The sequence below is a fragment of the Suillus plorans genome, assembly GCF_016647745.1.
Source record: "Suillus plorans strain S12 chromosome Unknown HD556scaffold_51, whole genome shotgun sequence".
NCBI lineage: Eukaryota > Fungi > Basidiomycota > Agaricomycetes > Boletales > Suillaceae > Suillus > Suillus plorans.
This window is the reverse complement of record NW_024537435.1, coordinates 27502-47961: the sequence shown is the minus strand read 5'-3', so window position 1 is coordinate 47961 and position 20460 is coordinate 27502. Positions and strand designations below refer to the sequence as shown.

General features: G+C 47.0%; 6 protein-coding genes across 6 annotated transcripts; 4 read left to right on the top strand and 2 right to left on the bottom strand.

Moving 5' to 3' along the window:
- Nucleotides 1-4: 4 nt before the first annotated feature.
- On the top strand, nt 5-1745 carry HD556DRAFT_1274273 (NADP-dependent oxidoreductase domain-containing protein). The gene is made up of 9 exons (XM_041299215.1): nt 5-110; nt 180-288; nt 361-491; nt 553-656; nt 707-788; nt 836-933; nt 987-1112; nt 1171-1223; nt 1274-1745. Exons 1-9 carry the CDS (start codon nt 72-74, stop codon nt 1447-1449), a joined length of 918 nt encoding a protein of 305 aa, XP_041157250.1. The 5' UTR covers nt 5-71; the 3' UTR covers nt 1450-1745.
- A 1304-nt stretch (nt 1746-3049) lies between these two features.
- On the top strand, nt 3050-4875 carry HD556DRAFT_1392396 (kinase-like domain-containing protein). The gene is made up of 5 exons (XM_041303581.1): nt 3050-3646; nt 3699-3975; nt 4028-4152; nt 4209-4610; nt 4666-4875. The coding sequence occupies exons 1-5, from the start codon at nt 3209-3211 to the stop codon at nt 4732-4734; spliced, it is 1311 nt and encodes a 436-aa protein (XP_041157249.1). The 5' UTR covers nt 3050-3208; the 3' UTR covers nt 4735-4875.
- Nucleotides 4876-5937: 1062 nt separating this feature from the next.
- HD556DRAFT_1392389 (uncharacterized protein) lies at nt 5938-8701 on the bottom strand. Its single transcript, XM_041303580.1, has 10 exons — nt 8201-8701; nt 8074-8142; nt 7904-7989; nt 7774-7853; nt 7671-7723; nt 7468-7613; nt 7308-7410; nt 6870-7257; nt 6352-6814; nt 5938-6304 (listed from the first exon to the last, which is right to left on the bottom strand). Exons 1-10 carry the CDS (start codon nt 8288-8290, stop codon nt 6163-6165), a joined length of 1620 nt encoding a protein of 539 aa, XP_041157248.1. The 5' UTR covers nt 8291-8701; the 3' UTR covers nt 5938-6162.
- Nucleotides 8702-8722: 21 nt separating this feature from the next.
- Nucleotides 8723-12217, bottom strand: HD556DRAFT_1392364 (AMP deaminase). Its single transcript, XM_041303579.1, has 15 exons — nt 12030-12217; nt 11780-11972; nt 11307-11723; nt 11068-11255; nt 10999-11012; nt 10838-10946; nt 10542-10782; nt 10462-10496; nt 10233-10413; nt 9990-10176; nt 9864-9925; nt 9519-9799; nt 9424-9459; nt 9231-9371; nt 8723-9177 (listed from the first exon to the last, which is right to left on the bottom strand). Exons 1-15 carry the CDS (start codon nt 12162-12164, stop codon nt 9091-9093), a joined length of 2307 nt encoding a protein of 768 aa, XP_041157247.1. The 5' UTR covers nt 12165-12217; the 3' UTR covers nt 8723-9090.
- Nucleotides 12218-12297: 80 nt separating this feature from the next.
- Nucleotides 12298-14685, top strand: HD556DRAFT_1392355 (carbohydrate-binding module family 48 protein). The gene is made up of 3 exons (XM_041303578.1): nt 12298-13246; nt 13298-14162; nt 14217-14685. The coding sequence occupies exons 1-3, from the start codon at nt 12393-12395 to the stop codon at nt 14247-14249; spliced, it is 1752 nt and encodes a 583-aa protein (XP_041157246.1). The 5' UTR covers nt 12298-12392; the 3' UTR covers nt 14250-14685.
- Nucleotides 14686-17193: 2508 nt separating this feature from the next.
- Nucleotides 17194-18054, top strand: HD556DRAFT_1537835 (uncharacterized protein; the record flags this gene model as incomplete). Its single annotated transcript, XM_041309669.1, has 3 exons — nt 17194-17539; nt 17594-17719; nt 17768-18054. Exons 1-3 carry the CDS (start codon nt 17368-17370, stop codon nt 18052-18054), a joined length of 585 nt encoding a protein of 194 aa, XP_041157245.1. The 5' UTR covers nt 17194-17367.
- Nucleotides 18055-20460: the final 2406 nt, after the last annotated feature.

Here is a 20460-nt window from a genome sequence, read left to right as displayed (position 1 = left end):
TGCTGGGATGTCTTCAAACATTTATCATGCTCTCATGACCATCACACTTCCCTCACTATCTACTCCCAGCTATGCCATTTGGTACTGTTACCCTTAACGATGGAAATGAGGTATCGTAGTATTTCATGAAAGTTTTCATTACCATGCCAAGACCTGATATGTTCTGTGCTACGTCTCAGTTCCCCACAATAGCCTTCGGCACAGGGTCCACCATGAAATACAGGGATGTCACAGACTACGTGGGCCAGGCTATCGAGAATGGATTTTCTCATATCGACACCGCACAGAGTATGTTACTTCTAAGTTCCAATCGCAACGATGAAAAGAACCTCATGTCTCAAAATTTGTTCTCGTATAAAGTGTACCAGACAGAAACCTACGTGGGCCTGGCTATCAAGGAGAGCGGTCTTTCTCGCTCGAGCCTGTATATCACCACCAAATACAGTGGTCCTGGGAAATCACAGCAAGCTATTCAACAAAGTCTGAACAAGGTCAGCAATTACATATTACTCACCTCAACAAACCGGAAAACCCAATGACATGCTCGTCGAGATTAATATTTCTCATGTTGATTTGTATCTGATGCACTTCCCGGCGCTCTTTTCTGAGTCTGAGTGGCAAGAGTTTGAGAAGATGAAGAAAGATGGATCAACAAGGTGTGCCCGTTCCGACTCGAACGTGTCTCCCTGGTTTTCATAGTTATCAGGAGCATTGGCGTCAGCAACTTTACCTTAGAGGATCTCCAGAGACTTCTCAAGACTGCGGTCACTAAACCTGCCGTTAACCAAGTAAATCCGTCTACTTACTCCCAGTACAGCCAATGAACTTTATCGAGCAGATCAAATTCCACCCATATAACTATGCGTCACACAAAGCTTTGCTTGAATACTGTTCAAAACAGAATATCATAGTGCAAGCATATGGAAGTTTGAAGTAAGTCCTCAGACTACTCCGAATAATTCACCGCTCCAAATCTGCATGGCCAGTTCTATTACGCAGAATCCTGGAGGACCAGTGGATGCGGTTGTTAACGCCGCTGCTAAGCGCATAGGCGCAACTCCGAATCAGGTGATTTTCTCCTGGGTCAGAAGTAAAGGTGTAGCACTCGTCACGTATGTCCATCTACCTTCTATGTAATTTTCGTGTCTCATGTCACTTCCATCACCGAAGCACGACCCGGAGCAAGGAACGCCTCCAAGAGTACCTTGCTGTTGAAGATCTTCGTATGTCTTGAACCATGAAATGTGACGTTAATCTAATTCAGATCATGAAGCCCCACTCACTGCTGAAGAAATTGCTGCCATCGATGACGCCGGTGCTAAAGGCCCTCCCTCCCAGTTGGTTGTTGCGAGGCTGGCAATGCAACACAGATTTGAAAAGTCTTCATCGTTGGTCATATGGCTAGCTATTGCGATTGTGTTTGGCTTTGCAACGTTTTTCATGTTATGAAGTTATACGGGGGAGGTAGGGATTTGGAGTTATTGATAGGCGAATGTAATGCGCCTGTTTCTATCTTTTACCACACCCGTCAAGTACCACCGTACCGGAAAGAAGCATTGCTTCGCAGTTACAGTTCATACAATGTTTGTAATTAACATGAAGCAAAGATGCAATCATGCATCATGAACCTAACTCAACCGTCACGGTGAAGATAGTAGACCTCCCGAGCTCTTTCCCGACTAGAGGGTATCATTTTCTTTTATAGTTGGTATTTCTACTTTGGTGGCTGTTTACCCGCTTAACATACCCCCATCTTCACGTGAATATCATGTCACATTTATATAAAACTTGTCTCCAATTCTGCACTTTGCATGATCGATCGAGCTCGCTGTTGCCCACAACGAGTGGCTTGGTTGCCGCCACCTGATGGATCAATCATTTTGGTCTGAATCACCAACGTGAGATCATGTCCACAGATGCCGATGATGATCCCAGAATTATGTGTACTTGGAGTACACGGATCTTTACCGTATCCGTGTACAACCGTGTAAGTAGTCAAAACTGTCGTCCGCTTGACTGCGCATGCCAAAACAGTTCCAGTTTCTCGGACAGTATTTATATACATTATGGGAACTCTTGCAAGAGGATGCTATCTGCAGTGTCGGTAGGCATTAGCCTGCGTTAGTGCGACGGTGTACATATGGGCGGGAAACTGTCAGAATTGGAGCGACCCATTTGCATTAACTCCCATGAATCAAATCTAACTGATGAGTCAAAGTCCACCAAATTAGTTGCATGACGATCGATCAGACAAAGCAGGCACCTTCGACATGAAACCTTATAGAGCGTGCACCAAAGGCGCTTGGATACATAGCAACCAACCGATCCAGACAAAGGCCCAAGGGTCGTGCAGAGTTCAAACGGCACAATAACGACGTCGACGACGCAGCCCAAAATTAGATTTACATCGCACGTCGTCATGACTGGGCGTAAAAATATACCTGAACAGTGAATGATGATGCTAGAAAAGAAAGAGTCGCGCCTACATAGACACGTAAGGTGGTATCGCATACGTTAGGTCGTTGTGATGGGTGCTCGGCAACGTTGTGACATATGCTACGCGGTATCCAGATGATGGTCTCTATAAAGAATACAACTGTAGGCTGTGAGCGTAGAAGTTTTATCATCAGCATCTAAGTAGGCTACATACCTGCAAAAATAGTGCTCCTTATCCTGGAGATAAGCGATGACTCGGTGCCGACTTGCGCGTCTGCCTCATCAGTCAAGGGAGAAGCTGGTAGCAAAAGATGCTTGTTCCATAGATGCGCTGGACTGCAAGCATGCAGTTCCATGCTTGGTTAAGATGTGATGTATTGATATCAGTACACGCCATTCGAGGAAACTCACGATATAAAGTAAATCATGATGAGACTCTGGCGTGTCTCCTACGCAAACTGCCAACCGTGTGACCATAACGTTGAAAAGGCCCTTTCAACCAAGGTACTGTAATTGATCAATGGTTTCCAGCCAAGACGCATCAAACGACGAAGCTGAGCGCTGAGGCCTGAGGTTTGAATAGTTTGCATTGTAAGTCGGCTTGGCATGATGACCACTGACAATATTGTGAATTGATTGATATGTAGCTTATGTAATCTACTTGAGCTTCTAATTCTAATGTGGTCGACTCGGAGTTTTGAACGTTCTGAACATTGAAGTAACTGCCTGAGCCCAGCCTTGCAAGTTGGCCTTGGCGATCAAGAGTTGATACATGGCTACACCAATACGCAAGAAGCGCAACTTCAAGGCTTTGCAGCTTGATGTGCCCGCGAAACCAAAGGAACCAGAGCCAGTCCCCACAAGGGTTGCTCCCGCAACTACAGCGGCGAAGGGCAAGAAACGACCTCCGCCTATGACACTCAACGCCCCGAAATTGGGAGTATCTAACGCCGTTCAGGATCCAGATGGAAATCTTGCGAACGCAGCAGGCGCGCCTACTTGCACCATTCCCTCCGCTTCTGCAAATACGCGGAGAAATACATACCACACTCACCTTTCCAACACGCTAGCAAACCTTGATATGAATGCCGAGACGCGTTACGATCTTCGTAATGAGGATCTGAAAGACCTTCAGGAGCTTGGCCAAGGCAACGGCGGGAGCGTCAAAAAGGTAGAACATACACCCACTAACACCATCATGGCCAAGAAGGCAAGTATATTAATGTATCAGATCTATATGTCTTTTTAACTGTTACTTATAGATTGTTCTCATTGATGCGAAGCCTTCCGTGCGGAAGCAGATTCTCCGCGAACTTCACATTATGCATGATTGCCATTCGCCATACATCATCTCATTCTATGGCGCATTTCTTTCTGATCCAAATATCTGCATTTGCATGGAGTTCATGGACAAGGGTTCTCTTGATGGAATTTACAAGAAGATCGGTGCTATCGACATCGATGTCGTCTCCAAAGTTGCGCTGGCCGTGCTCGAAGGCTTGACCTATCTATATGACGTACACCGAATTATTCATCGTGGTGAGCTTAAACACAGCCTTGGTTTTTTCATCGAAGCTGACAGTCACGTCAGATATCAAACCGTCGAATATCTTGTGCAACTCGCAAGGTCAAATCAAGATATGCGACTTTGGTGTTTCCGGTGAACTCATAAATTCCATCGCCGATACCTTCGTAGGAACCTCAACCTATATGAGTGTGCGTCTGTATTTCATGCGTCTTCTTTACCAAATTTATAAGGCTATTCCAAACAGCCCGAGCGGATACAAGGTGCACAGTATACCGTCAAGTCCGATGTGTGGTCTTTGGGTATTTCTCTCATAGAACTTGCCCTAGGGCGGTTCCCCTTTGCCGATTCAGATCCGGATGACTCCGACCTTTCTGACTTTGAAGGTACTTTGTCGCCTGGTTCCATCGGACTTCCACCGAAGAAAGAGAAAGACAAGACGTCAAAAAAGGACAAGCGGAAGAGCAGGGGTGTCAGTCTACAGGGAGGTGGAATGATGATGAGCATATTGGAACTGCTCCAGCATATCGTTAATGAACCTGCCCCACGACTGACACCAGAGGGGCGTTTCCCTCAGGAAGCAGAAGATTTCGTCGACAGCTGTCTGCTCAAGGACCCTGATGCGCGGACCACACCAAAGGATCTTTTGGTACTCGCTTCTTATTTGTTGCATCCGTCGCGTCCTTCTGACTGTGTCACCCCAGAAACATTCTTGGATAGACAGTGCCAGAGCATCAAGGTTCGATCTTGAGGTTTGGGCGAACACATTTTGAGTCCATTGTGTGGTTCTCCTTGTATATCTCATATACCCCCTTATCCGCCCTCCCACGTCATATTAATTCATCCCTGCTGCCATTGCTCTGATTGCACATTTCATCCTCGCGCGCGGTCTGTATTATAGAAAACCATGGAATAATATTCCTTCAGACAACTCGATGATTGGAAGCATGCATCATCTATTTTGCGCCAAGTACGTGCTCTGCGGCGATGTTTCATCGCTCACATTTCCAGACTGCGAAGACCCCTCATCTGCGCTGTGCGATGCTTTTCCCACACTGCTATGTAATACCCGTGCTTCCAGTGATGACTGTCAGTCATAACAGCACCAATATTCCACTGTCTGGTTCCCATTTTTGGTGCATGATCGGCGGGTTTCGAAGTCCCCTGAACATTGCTTGCCGCATCCTGACCAAGTACCATTGCACCAGACAGTGTCGCTCGTCAGTGAGCCGGGAGTGGCTCGTGCGCTCAGAGAACTGACGGCTGTTAATGCTAGGAGACTGATCGTGAAGAGATTCATCTAGGTCATTCGGCGTCGTAAGCTGGTTCTACAGGTTGGTGACTAACCCTTACCGTCAAAAACCACCTATAGTTAAATCACGGGTTTGTTGTTCGCCGGTGCCAGCGCTTATGGTTTGCCTGTCAGCATCTGATATAAGTAGCTGCTGCTTATAATAAACCTCAAAACAGCATTTGCGCCAGAACCACCCCCTGAGAAGAATGGAAGCTCTTTTGACAGCCCAATCATGTCCGCTGAGATGGGGTGCGATGATTTAACACACAAAAGATGACTTCTAGTTTCGGGTGGGACCCGGTTGTGGCACCGCTATATATGATGGGCCTTCTTGAAATAAAGTTTACATTGCAGCAGTTTCACTGTATTGTGGAGTGCAGCACGTCGATTCAATTGGAAGGCAGTGTACGGCATGTACCATGAGGCTCTCTCCGCATGTCAAATATTACGATACACTCTTCATACTTGCACTGCCAGGGAGGACTCCTGAGGGCTTCTGGATTGAAACTCTCAAATTTGTAGTGGCGTCCGGTTCATATGACCCTGAAGGCCGCATGCGTCAGGGCCGGACAACTTGAACAGGGTGTCCAATTGGTTCAAACGTGCGATAATTCCACGATCGAAGACCGGCACAAGTAGAGGCAATTGCAGCATTTCCCGAGACTCACAGAATGCACGGTCGAAACACAAAACTGGTACCGACTTAAACGTGTGGTCACATTATCATTACAATCATAAAGCGAGTTATAGACAAGTCCAATGGAAGTCTCGGAATATTACAGGGTGTAAACTCACTCAAACAGCGTAACGCTAATAATATCCCTCGGGGTATTCGTGTTACGGGTTTGAAAGGTTTCTATCGTAGATGAGCATCAATACCGGTGGTATGCGGGTCCGGTCGTTGTCGTCATCCTACATAGGCCACTTGATCGTGGAGGTATATCGCTCGTGGCTTGTATTTCAAGGGTGTGTAGTCCATACGCTCCTCAACGGATGAATGAAATGTGGGATGCCGGTAGGGAATAACGCGACCTTTACCCAGATGGCACCTGTCACCTAGAATTAAATAAGTTCCTCGCAGCGACAGGCAGCTCACCTCCATTTCTTGTGCCATTTGCCATGCGCATCTTGCCATGCACATGGAAGGGGTAAGATTTCAAGAAGCCACCAAGCCTTCTGAATCTGCAGCTGGTCGAACACAGGAGCTAGAGCATCGCAAGTTTCAGGATTTGGAGATGAGGGTGTGGTGGGGGGACCGGTGGGAGAGCTAGAAGGGGCGGGTGATGGTGCGGCTTCTACGAAAGAGGACACAACATCGATAGACACAGCACTGAGACAGGGGTTGTCCATCATCAGTTGTGACTTGTCGGTCGGATCCTCAGTAGCAGGAGGCGTTTGCGAAGTAGGAAAGCTTGATAATGGCATGCCAACGCGCTCAAGAGCTTCCTCATCAAAAACGATCCCACAGTTAGACAGGATGACCTGCTCAACCATCCAGCGAAGAGTGATTTGCGGCAACGAGACTTTGACAGAGTTCTCAACATCTCCGCCACCTATGTCTGCTCATGTTGTGTTCAAAGAGAATTAGCAAAAACAAAACTTGTGGACGCTCACCACTATGACATCCCGAGAACCAGACTTCCATAACATCTGGTGGCAGTGTCGGCTCTGTGTCAGGAATGTCGAGCACTTCCACACTTGTCTGGTCCTTGACGACGGTGGTTTCCCCAGGCTTCTCAATAACAATCTCGATTGTGCTCTGCTGGCGCAAGATTGTCTTGGTGAAACCACGCTTCGGTCCTTGAAACCTCTTCTTCCCCGCGAACTTCTTCGCACGTTTCATACCTCGAAGGAGTTTATTCTGCAACGAACCAACTTCATCGGAAACATTGTCTTCCAAAGCTGTAGCAACTTCAGATAACCTTGACATCTCGACAAATTCCGGATCAGGTGTATCTGTGTGGGGCCGACGGTAAAGTTCTGGCAGGAATTTAACGCGGTGCTATTGAAGATAGTCAGCACCAAGTTAAGCGGGTAATGGGCTTAATAGACCTCGTCGAGAGCCAAAGCTTGTCGAAATGTCTTGATCAAGGAATTAGAGTCTGCGAATGGGAGTGTCTGACTCCAGAGCACTCCAGTACTTTGTACGGTCTCCCTGAAAACAAAAACAAAAGTTGGTTGTGGGTGGCTGGACATACTAGGAACAACTTACCAGACTCCTACGAACTCCACCTTGACGTCACGCGAAAATGTCTGCTTAAATCCTGCAGCAAGCGCATCTGCTTGTACGCCAGTCGTCTTATATGCATCGTAGGCAAAGCTAATTTGTTGGAGGTCGGATTTTGGAAGCAGTCCAACCTGTGACGAAGTCTTATTAAGGAAAGCAGCTCACATCTATGATCAACAATAACTGACCTTGTACAACATTCCCGCCAACGCACGTGCGGTATATGCTCCTCGAGAAAAACCTGTCTTGAGTTCAGTGAAATCTGTCGTACTGCCAAGGCGAATGTCTCACCGAAAAGACAAATCTTATCACCAGGCAGGTAGTTATCCATCAAGAATCTGTAACCTTCCATGACATGGGCGTCCAGATACCTGCATATACTCAAGCAACGTCAAACTTTATTTCAGCCTGCCGTACTCACCATGCAAATGCCTCATCCAATATCTTCGCGAGCCAAGTGAACATGGGGGATACCACTCCAGGAGAAAAATACGTCCCAACACCAGCCTGGATAATAAGAGTGGATTTGAGTTCCCTTGCTGCAACTCGCGATCACATAGTGCAGTCGCTGGAGTTTATCCGTGTACGTACCTGGTAATAGCAGAGTTGGCTATCCGTATCTTTCTTTAACAATGAGACGAACTTGACGACATTCGTATTCTAAGGGTGTGCCATTAGTCTCTGCATTCGCGATTGTGTATGATTTTTGGAGCCTCACCGCCGCATTGTAAAGCCCTGCGGTACCGTCAAAGCATGCAACCAGTATCTTCGGCTTCCTCGATACCTGGCTTCCGCCAGGGTTTGACATGATATCGAGCGGTCACGAACGAAAAAGTGGGAATATGCGTTCTGTGGGGGTGATGTGGTCGCTCACAGTGGTAGGAATACTCTACCAAAATTTACGTAGGGGTGTTATCAGCTCGGAGGGGAAAGTAAATTCTAGACCGAAACGAGACGGTTTGATTTTTGTAGCCTCCGGGGGAGGGGGCACAGGTGTACCAATCTGGTGTTCGGGGTATTTCTGATCGCATGGTCCTAGTTGAAACGGCATATGTATCAGAAGAAGGAGCCTCTGACACCATCATATCGATTTGCTTGCGATCCACAGCTGCCCACTGTGGCTCGAAATCAGATATAATGGTAGGTTCTGGTAAATACGTAAAGTAGCACTAGTCAATAAATGACATGAGCGCTAGGCTCGGGCTGGCACAGAGAGAACAGCGGAGTCCCACGCTTCAAAGTCCGGGATGTTTCAAATTGCTCCACTCGGTCAATACTATCATGCTCCAAGCCTCGTGTAGTCCTCGTGCAGGCGCAATTCAATTTTGCGCCTTTCTACCCCATATAACACTCCTGCTTCACAACCCGACTCACGCACACAGACAAATACGGCTCACTGGGAGGCGCTTGTATCAACCTTTCCTTGGCCTTGGAACTTACAGTTCTCTTCGTCAGATGATTAGCCCCAGATCAGGCATGGCGGAACTATGTCATGTGAAAGCACAATCTATATCTGGAACTTTGAGAAGCTATAGCTACACTTGTCTAAAAGAAAATGGGGTACTTCCAATGCCACTATCACCGAACGATGCCAGATCGAGCTTTCGACTATGCGGAGTGCTGTTTCCTGATCATCGCAAGTTCCTCAAGTAGCGTGCGGTGCCGATATGCTAGTCGAAGATTTGGCACGTTTGTCTGTCGTCGGTGAATACATAAATAGGCCGAGTATATGGAAATAGCTCGCTTACCTTATGAATATCATTGCCTGCAGCTCCTGGTAAATACCATTCTTGACCGAGCCAGTGCCTTTTGATCTCCATCTCAAAGCCACTTTGGATCACAGAGTTGCGAGCGAGCTCTGCTAGTGAACTTTGAGGAAGCTTGTAGATCTGTCATGTAGGTAAGCCACTGGTAGATGTTGGTAATCGGTAAAAATATTACATGGGCTGCGACACTGTACTCTTCTAGTAGCGGTTCCTGTTACCACGATGTCCGAGTGAGCGAACAACAACGGTGTATCAGAGTCGGGGGCTCACCTTCGTAAAATGGAATTGCAATGGGTCATCGGTGCTTAAACTCACATTCAACCCGACTTTGAAAAAGTCAGGAAGCGGATTGCGCTCATAGGTCAGGAACAGCGCATTGTTACTCAAGGGACTCATAGCTAGCCCAATTTGTTTCAGGTAGAATAAGTACTGCAACGCGGGAACTTTGCGAAGCAGAATTCCATGTGAAATCGAGTGAGATGTAAGAAAGGCCGCGGTCAGGTGATCCGTGTCTCCTGCTTCACCAGCGTGAGGCCGGAATACGAACGTGTCTGCGTGGCAGTCAATTTCACTGGCACTGAAAACTTAAAAGGCAACGACAGAAAAGAAACTCACTGAACCCTCGTGCTTTACGCCAGTGGTTCAAGCTAGCCATATTTGCATACATGTAGTACATCCTGCGACCGTGGTTATCGGATATTCAATTGACGAATAACAAATAGCAGATAAGTGCTTACTCACCAATAAGAAAACGGAGGATTCTGCTGGGAGTCCCAGAGTCGAGGAAAGGGGAATTTGCGGTGGAATCGACGTTCCGCCTTAGATTCGTCATCCACGCTGTCGAAGCCGACGACACGTTGCAAAAATACATGAAGCTCAGGGTGCGACTGAGGATCCTTCGTGACCTCAAAGAGTGGGCGGAAGACATCTATAATCACAGTACATTGTTGAGATGGATGAAATCATGGAACAAGAAAAACTTACTGATGACAATTTCCTCAAATGTGTTGATTGCACCGGTCTCCTTGTACACTTGATACAGTCGAGGAACTTGAATGAGCCAGCGAACGTTGTGTGAGAAGAGTTCATTTTTGATGATCCATTTCGCAAGCTTGTCCCACTCATCCACGGATCTACCGTAAATACTGACACGCCATTCGCAGTTCTAAGGATATGGTAAATATTCCGAGGGTCACAGATAGGGCATTCGCACCTGGTATTTACTCTGCTCCACGTCATTCATGACCTCTGTGACATGTCAGATTGATGCGGGAAGAGCATAATAAAGCACACCTCTGGTGATCTCAGCGAAGTATCTACCGTCTATTTTATTATCTATTTTCAGGAAAATTTCTCTCAGCCTGGACTCGCCGATCGGATTGTACTTCAGGTTAAATTTATCGAATCGGTGGAAGGAATCTTGGTGGGCATGCATATCGAGCGTATTGATGGACAGATCGTATGCGCTCAGCTTAAGCGACTGAAACACTTGTTCCAGCGTCAAGTCTGTCCCATCACGGAAAATAACGACGTCCTAAAGTGGCGAAACGTCTGAGCAGTTGATATAACACAGGTAAATTCATACAAACATGAGGGCTGCGTTTCATCTTGGATTTGATGAACCGCAAGAGGTGCTTCTGGTTCATGCAACTTGCTAGATGGACGTGCGTGTCCACCTTTCGCACATTGTAGAAGTCCCTTAAATCACTTAAATCAGCCCATCACCTTGTATGTACAAGGGAGGAAGCACCTGTGCGGCACACTCTGCAGACGAATACTTCATAAATGTTTGGGATGAACTTCGGTGGTCTCCACGCACCTTCATGTCAGCTAATTCTTGAGATTCGTTTAAGAGACTGTACATCTCGAATTTGCTCGTAAGATACTTGAGCCTACGATATGCCATGCTTTTCGCCGGACCATCGGAGATAACACCCAGGACATAGTCTAGATCAACGAAGTATTCCCTGATAGTGGGTATATCGAAGAGTGGTTTCTTGGTTCCTGCTGGGAACAGAATTGAATCGAGCTCCTCTGGCAGAAAGGGAGCAGAATTACCATCAGCATTCGTGTATACTTGATACACGCCTTTATCATCTATTTCAAACACCCACTCATGATTGCTGGGTATTTGGCATTGAGAGAAATCGAATTCGTTGTCCGGTGTGAGGCGACCATCTGCGCTGATGACTGTTTCTTTTGCAGTAAAGTGCCAGTGAGGTGGTGGTGGTGGAGGATATATGACCCAGGGCTCGTGAGGGCTATTCGCGGATGCAGCTAAAGATTGGTTAACATCGGGTTTGACCCCAGAAACATCCGCCAGGCCCTCAGTCACGCCATGAAAGACGCCGTCGTGGTCTCTGGGGTTATCCCCCAGCCTCTGTAAAGATTTCGTGATATATTTGTCGCGAAGCTCAAGGCATTTCTGAAAAGACTGGACAATACGTGCAAGCTCTGGGGTCATCATGGCGTCCACTGTAGAGACATATAACCCTGAGGGGCCAGATTAGACACGTCAAATAAAGACGAACTGTGGTGCTGAGCATCCGAAACCTGTTCTTTATCTTCATCGTCAGAGAAAGGTGACGGGTGCAACTCTTCAGTCGTTTGAATTTGAAGGGCTTCACGAATGGAAGACAACTTGAAACTGTTGGATAGTGTACTATCTGCCTGAGGATGCGCGACGTCGGAAGTGCGCCGTTGAGCCCATTTTTGTTCCTCCATCTGATTATTCAGTATTATAAGAGTCCGATGCATGCCTGTCGGAAAACACGTTCTCACTTGTTGGAGGCTCTTTTCATCGGTATAACCATAAAAGCCATCTCTAGTTTCCGGGATAATCAAGCCAGAGCTCGATTCGACGACAAAATTTGTTGCTGGGGTGAGTGGCAAGGTAGGAGATCCATTTCCACTCATATTTGGAGTCTTCAGTAAGAATATTTGGTTATGGTGGACGTGATGGTTTTACTTAGAGTGGAATGATGGCATTCAAAGGTTATTTATATTATATATTATTGTTATCGGGACTTATCCCTTCGATAATAAATATTGTACAACCTCTTCTTGACACCATCGAGCTCAATAATTGCAACGAGGACGAAAACGACGTCTTCAACGACGAAGAAGGACGGACATCATCGTGAGATGGGAAATACTGCATCAAACACCAATCAAAGTTCACGCTCACCTGTCCCGAGCAGAAGAATTGACTCATCTGCACGCCGACAAGCCCCATCACATTCACCATCACCCAATCCCCATCAACCTCATCGCTCGTTACGGACAAAGAAAAAATCGCTCGAACTTCCTGATCTTGCCTCTCTCTCGCTGACACCAGCAGCATCGTATCACAACTCTGGGAATTCTTCCCCCTTATCACCTTACCGTCGACCACTGAGAACAACTTCCCCAATCCCGATTCCGAATCCTGCTTTTAACAATGGAACAATGAATAATGCTTCAAATACAGGCACTTCCCCTCGTGGACGTCGGCCGGATTTGAAAACCGCAAACAGAGTTACTGATACGGGCAACTACTCCGCAGAACTACTCTTAGATCACCCTCCATCCACGCATATCCCGGTGCATCATAACCCTCGCTCACGAGGGAGCCCTTACTTCAGAGGCGCACCTTTGCAATATAATTCCACTCATTCTTTTCCTGTGCGCGGTCAGTCTGCTCAGCCTCGTATGCAAGAACTCTATGCCGAAAGTGAGATTGAGGCATCTGAGCAACCTAATCCATCTGGCTTCATCCAGGAGACCGTCCATTCAACCATCCCGCTTGCCCTTCACAAAGCGGAGGAGGAGATGGTCAAATCGCCAAATGCTGACACCGATGGAGAGAACGGCCAACTGATGAATCGACCAGATCAATCACATGAGGAACCAAAAGAACCCGTCTCTGTGAAGATTACATGGAATGGGGGTGGGAAAAGCGTTGTCTTGGTTCGTGCTGGAGACGATGATTGGAAAGGTCGTCTGCCTATGGAGCCCGAGTACGTCGTCTCCTTTGTAGCCTTTGCCCTTTTGTTAATAGCTTATCATAGCGATCCATCGAGCGATAAATCATGGTCCGCACGGGTACCGCTCTTGCCTGGTACTCATCATATTCGATTCATCGTTGATGAACAGTGGCGGGTAGCAGATGACTTGCCTACTGCCGTTGATGATGAAGGTAGTCTTGCAAATTACGTTGCTGTTCCTATGTCCGGCTTGACTCCACCCCACGTGTCGTCTGTTGCCCCTGCTACGCCGGGGCGCCCTCCACACCCTCATGCGCACTCATTTTGGTCAACAACAAGCTCTACTCACGGCTCCATTATGGATACAAACGATTCAAAGGGTACGCTTGCAAAGTGGACGGATGATATCCCCGCAGGGCTTATAGCAGCTGCTCGGGAGGAAGAAGCCTACCTAGCGTACACAGCCGGTCCCGAGTACGATCAGACACCTTATCAATATGTCCCTACTCCCAACATTCCACCTGCTCCTGGACTGCCACGGCATCTTGATAAACTGATACTGAATGCGAAACCCGGGCAGTCTCCCGCAGGTAACAGGGGCAGGGAACGTGATCGGGAACGTGAACGTGAAAGGGAGCGCGAAAGCAAACGACGACAAGGACGATCCCTTTTGGGAATGACGAGCACTGTTGCTCGTGACCTTCACAAGGAGGAGAGGACAGAACTTGAAGCTCCTGCAATTCCTATCACTACGGCAAGCGGCACGGATGTAACTAGTGTGCATCTGGCAGCCCCTGCGCATACTCGGTTGGGTCTGGATGGTCCTGGGCTCAGCGATGATGCTAGCGTTCTTCCTGTTCCATCTCATGTTGTTTTGCATCACTTAAGTACCAGTGCAATTCGCAATGGTGTCTTGGCCGTGGGTAATACCACACGATATCGCACGAAGGTTTACATTTTCGTATCATAGCATCCATCACGATTACTGACCATGAAACCGCAGTATCTCACGACCATCTATTATAAACCTACATGACGATTTTCGGTTTATCTTGCCTTTCCGGCTGGTACAGTTGCATCTGCAATCAGGAGATCGGCCTGAATGTGGCACAATAAATCGACGATTTTTAGATCCTCTGTCTGCTATCTCGATGGCTTTCGAAGCCCTTGTGTTGAGGTATCATCATCATACGCAATCGTTGATCCATTTTCCCTATTTTCTTTTCTGAAGCTGGCTCTTTATATCTTCTACTGCTTTTTTGTGATGACCGCTTGTACGACGTTCTATATTGCTGCACCACGACAGACCAGACATACATGACATGATGGACCAACCTAGCTACGATCTCAACATATTAGAATACCCACCAAAATGTATCTTCCGTATGTCTGGAAAATTGTAAATACAGTTGGATTATCTACTACTGGGATAAAGCAGCTTCCTTGATATGCCTAATTACAGTATATCACTCGTCAATAATAAACTAGACGAAATAAACCGCAAATTCAGTCGCTGGGGCACTATGCCAACTCGAAGTTGCCCACGAAATTTCTTCGTGAGTACTACGCCGTTTCCTTTTCTCGCACACTGCTCGCTAGAACGGCTCGCACTGCGCAGAGCACCGCGTCTTAACACTAGTCGTTGTTTATTGTGGTACATATATAAGAAATATAGAAATTCTTTCTCTAAAACTTTCTATCTGGGTTTGGCCCTGGCTACGCACGCAGCCAGGCTGGTCGATCTCGGAGAGGAGAAGCCGGAGTTTGAAGATTTGCAGTTGCTGATTGTGCCGCTTTGGGTATGCACTGAACCTCTCGTTCATGTATGGTCCGATACTCGATACTACTCCTTTCAATTCACGTAGCGCAGCAGGAGTACCGCCGACACAATCGGCAACTGCAAATTTCAAACACCGTGCTTTCTCTGCCAAGATCGACCACGGCAGAATGGTTATGAGTCTATTCGGACTTTCACTGGTGCACCTCGCTCCGCGGCATGTAGTTTTTCTTGGCAACTTGTTTAGCAGCGAACACAATTGAAGATCTAGAATGAAATAATCATGTGATTATTTTTATGACCATGCGGAAATCCTGTACAAAAATAAACCATTTCATATTACATAATACCCAAATTCTCTGAGACACCAGAAGTCGTTGAGCATAGGGGGATAGATATCGGTACCAGCCGCTTAATGCTACGAGATCTGGATAGCAGCATAGCATGCATCCAGCTGGTCAGTTTCCCAACAGCAACACCCTTTACACCTCCATACCGTTACCTTGTACTCACTCTTTCCCATATTGGCAATCGCCTTGGTTTCTACTCCCACCACGTTCGAAGTACTATTGTCCACTGGTGCGTATTCTCGTCACCGTTGGAGTGCGGCGGAGCTTATGATCGCTGAATCTAAAATTCATTCAGGATTGCCTTCGATTTCGAAGACTGTCAGGACCCGGTCACTGGTTTATTCCTGAGATATCAATGTTTGGCTTGGACAAATCAAAGCGTGCGCGTAGACTATTCCTTGTACGTCGGGCCCGGGGGCTGCGGCAACATACGTGACGTATGCTTCCAGAGGAAAAAGAGTACGAATAGAGGAGCGTGGCGACAACACACATTATCGTATCGAGAGCCTGAAGATGGCCATATCGTCCTCGCACAAGCCAAGACATTGTACAGCATAAACATCACATTCATTACAGACACAGATACATGCAGAACGCGTACCTGGTCCATGTCGTCGGTGCTGTCCACCATAGGGCTTGGGCTGCTTGGCCCTAGCGGATAATACCACCGAAGATGAAAAAATGACAGCACACTGATGGAGCTGCCGGATGTCATTTTTTACGTCGTTGTGGTGAGCATCTAATGTTTTTTGACTGTTAGAGCCGAGAGTGCCTTTACTTGTGAGTGCTAGTCATGGCGCAGCTTCGCTCGTCGCGTCATCACTCGGCAGCGGTACCATCGGCCAATTGTGACGTGAGCTAAGTGGAAATCATAAAGCCTTACTCACTATCACAGGATTTTGTCTACAAGAGCACACTTGGCTTCCCGAGACAAAACCAATCACAATATTCCAAAGGTCTCGGTCACAAACACGTTCACCGTCGGCGGCCGTCGCATCATTGTTGACCCTTCTCTAGCCAGATTTCTTGAACATTGTCGCCTATTTCGGGCATTACTTTCGAGATTTGTTTTGTTTTCGATTGTGGCTGTAAGTCCATGTGCCTTTGGGTCAATTATCAAAGACACTTACGTGCTAAATGACATGGACATGAGCATAGCATCACGGAGTTTCGAAAGTCCATATGTGCCTGCCCAAGTTCCATTTACTCGGAATAGTTTGGAGCAAGCAAAGCCCCGAAGTGTGTCTCTCAAAAATGAATGTGGATAGCCAAACGATCGACGAAATAATCGGGCTTCGAATGTGGCTGGTGTTGCGGACTCCGAGAATTACCCGGGCTAACCTACGGCTCCGAAGCCTCATCTAGCTAACGTTAGTGCATACTTGATCCGTCCAAACATGTGCATAACTGCATAGCCTTGGATGCGACACATTTGCCTCACAACTGCCCTTTTTCATGATGATGATCATCCCATCAATGACAATACACGTGTCAGCTGATGTTTCTACCAACTAACTTCCGAGTCGCTGACTCCATTGATGCTTTTTTGCCGTAGTAAAATGCAGGAGTAATTACGCTGGAATTAATGCTTCTCGTCTATGACGTCATATTTCGGTATCTTACCGACTCCGAGCCCGAGTCGGATGCACAGGCGGATTGTAAGTCTTGAGCTTGAGAGGGATCGCACTAACACGAGAAAATTTAAACCTGTGCAACGTGTAGCACTGATGTGTAGTTTGTAAAAGCACTTGATAGATCTGTCATTAAACATCAATTGACTCACCACGGTCCGATTCAAATCTAATCAAACCTTGCACTGGTAATATAATCGGTGGGCCGGCTCAAAAAATATGTCGGCTAGATTGGGAACCTCGCTATAAGGTTGAAATGGGATTCCTAAGTTCGGACTTCGCCTGATAGTCCAAAAAAAAACCAAGTTTACGAAACTTGCGTGGCGGGGTAGAGGATGTTATAAAAGCAAGCTTCTAAATCCACCTGTACACTCACCCAACTGTGCGATTGCGACTATGCATCTCTACCGTGGCATGCAAAGCTACCAGCGTCCTGCGAAGCAAAGCAAAATTGCATCGCAGAGGCAGTATCGGGTCAAAGAGGGCGACGGGTTCCAAGAACTCAAAGACGTAATTCGCGCAGTGACAGGGGAGACTCCCCAGACCAGGCGCGAAACCTTGAAGAAAGGTAGGTTTGCTTTGAAACACGTTCTGCTTGCATGATCGCTTATCCCCTTCACAGCTGCACAACTCCTGCAGGATTTATCGAGAGAACCTGGGGCGATTTCTAGGCATGAGCCGCTCCCGCCCTTGGAATACTCGTCAGCATCACCCTATGAAGCTGACCAGGGATCTCACACGACTTATGGTACGCGTTTTCAGCTCGTCGGCGACAGGATCTCATAGATATCCCCAGAACCTCTCGTAATTCCCAACAACGAGACATGGACAAACGCTATTGCGTCAAGGAACAGTAGCCCAATGTCAGACACATCGGTGACGAGCTCGATGCTAGAGTATCAAGGCCACCCTCAGACAGAGATCCACCATGTTGTCGGTGGTGGGGACAACTGGAGTTTAGTTCAACCAACCCCTTCACAATTTCGACACAATTCGTTCCCCGGACAGTGGAACGACATGTCGCTCATTCACTCGAACATAGACCGAGTCCCATACTACTTAGAAAGGGTAGAAGTAAATTAGGTTATATGTCGGAATTCGAGGAATCCTTGAATATTTTGAGTACTTGTAGCATCCATGATCTATTACTTTTACAGATTCACCTACCTTGTAGCTTTTAGTCGACCTATTTATTAGACCCATATACCCTTGGCATATACCCAACGAGAGGGCGGCAAAACCGTTCGATATCCTGGATGCTCCATAACAAAATAAGCCACTATACTCGCATCAGTCACAATATTAATATTGAGATGCAAAAATAGTGCGTACTATATTGGTAATCCAAACGTGTCAGCTGAGATCTTGTCCATATCAGTTTGAGGCACGCAGAAAATACTATAGAATACATAGTGAGAGTTTGTGTGCACGTCCTTACTAAAGGACTGGTAAAAATGACATAAGTGAAGATCGTTGCTCACTCTAATCTGCAAACGTAACATGATAACCGCGGTGTTCTTGTTGCAACGATCATCTTTCCAAAATACATCCCGAGAAGTGCGAAATACAAGCGTGCGACTGCTGCCGCCAATACATATCGAAGAACAAACCATGTGCATCTGGATGATAGAGCGGGATTACATGATTATGCAGGGGAGATGGGGCGATGTCCAAAGTTAGGGTAACGTAAGATGACTGCAGCCCAGGGCACGACGAACCACGGGTGGTGTTGGTGAGATGTATTGATACCCCTTGCTGTCAATCCACTGCAGGGGTCATTCCATAAGATGGTTGAGAGCAGATGAGTCAACCACACGAAGAGTGGCGGAGATGGGTCGACTAGCAACCAACCATATTGAAGAGCATCACCTCAGGGCCCTATCACGATGATGGTGCATTATTGGGATCATATAACAGACACCTCCAACACCGTGGCAACAGGGAACGGAGACTTGGGATCAAACCCTGCGATGACGAGACTTCGTTTGGCCTTGTGTATAGGAAACCATCTTGGAAAGGTCAGACAGCCGCCCGTTTGTAGAAGGCGGCTGATCAAGCACGATTTTTGATCCAGAATAAATAAAAAACTGATGCATGCGTGGAGTGACGATTTTTGATTTTCGACAATCAGAGCGTGAACAGTGGACGAGACTAGCTGATCCGGAGAGAATGGAAATCGAGCGCGCGCTTGAAGAACCGATCAGAAAATCACGTGGTGTTACTGTTTTTGCCAATCTGGCAATTGCCGGCGAACTTCAAGTTTGCAAGTCTCCTTGGTAAAACTTGGCACAAACCAGAGGGGTACTACAGAATACATCTGTTACAATGCATGTGGTACAACAAGGTTTACTCAGCTTGACGCCGCAAACCGATGTATGATGGTGGTCAAAACTTTCAGCTCTGTCATCAATGGTAGATCAAATCTTCAGAATGAGTCAAACAGAGTTCGTTGCACAGGCGAGTGCCAATTCAGGAATTCACCGTACATATGCGGGATAGTGAATCAAAAGCTCGGCTCTGCCAAGGGTAAGTCACGGTAGCAACATCAACTAATTGTTTCTTGCCTCGGCACCACAACTTGAATGTTGTTCGATTTACAGCTTGCAAGTCGCAATCAAAGTGAATGCACTTGACAGGACAATCTCGTCGTGAAATTGCTTTTTGGCAATGAGGGTACGAACGCACGCACTCTACTTTGAACGCTTGCCTGCACGTAAAGAGATGCTGCCGCACCTACCCTCATGTGATGATGTCCTTTAATCTATTGAAAATATTAATGTTCGCTCTGATCTCAAGATTTCAGAATTATTTACCCAAAATCATGGAGGAACGTTACGTGGCACTAGTATTCTGATGAAAAGGAAGAACTGAGTCGGGTGCTCCGGATCCCAGTACTTGGCCCGCGGAAAGATCCAGTTGGCCTCGACGAGTATCTTTCTGACATCGATAGGCATCGCCTGGACGTCCTCGGAGGCCCGTCATCGTCGTTCCGAGATATCATACACTAGTTACAAACCTTAGAAGTTTTATGAGAAGTCGAGGCACAGTACGATCGGAGAACGTTCCAGTAGCCAGAGAAAACTTTTAGTAGTTTTGACGATGTATCAGTTCACACGCTCTTTATAATGGTCAACTTCAAGTTACCTTTGTATTTGTTCGTACAGAACGTGCCCTACGCATACGCAATCGTTGGGCTGTGTAGAAGAGACCATCATCGTGTTTATGTTTCCTGGAACCTGTGAATGTGGTTATCATCCCTGATCAAGGCCTGAGGCCTGAAGATCAGAAAGTAGGGAACGAGTTGCTAATTAAAGACTTAGCTGAGCCGGATCAGCCCCAGTGACCCACTGGACATTAATATTGCAGGGGTGCCCAGCGCCCAGCTGTCAGGACGTGCGAGAAACACAAAGTTGTGTAATGACATAAAAGGCTTACGTATGTGGAGCGCATGCAATTGAACACGTGTGCTATGATGCGCGTAGCGCAAAC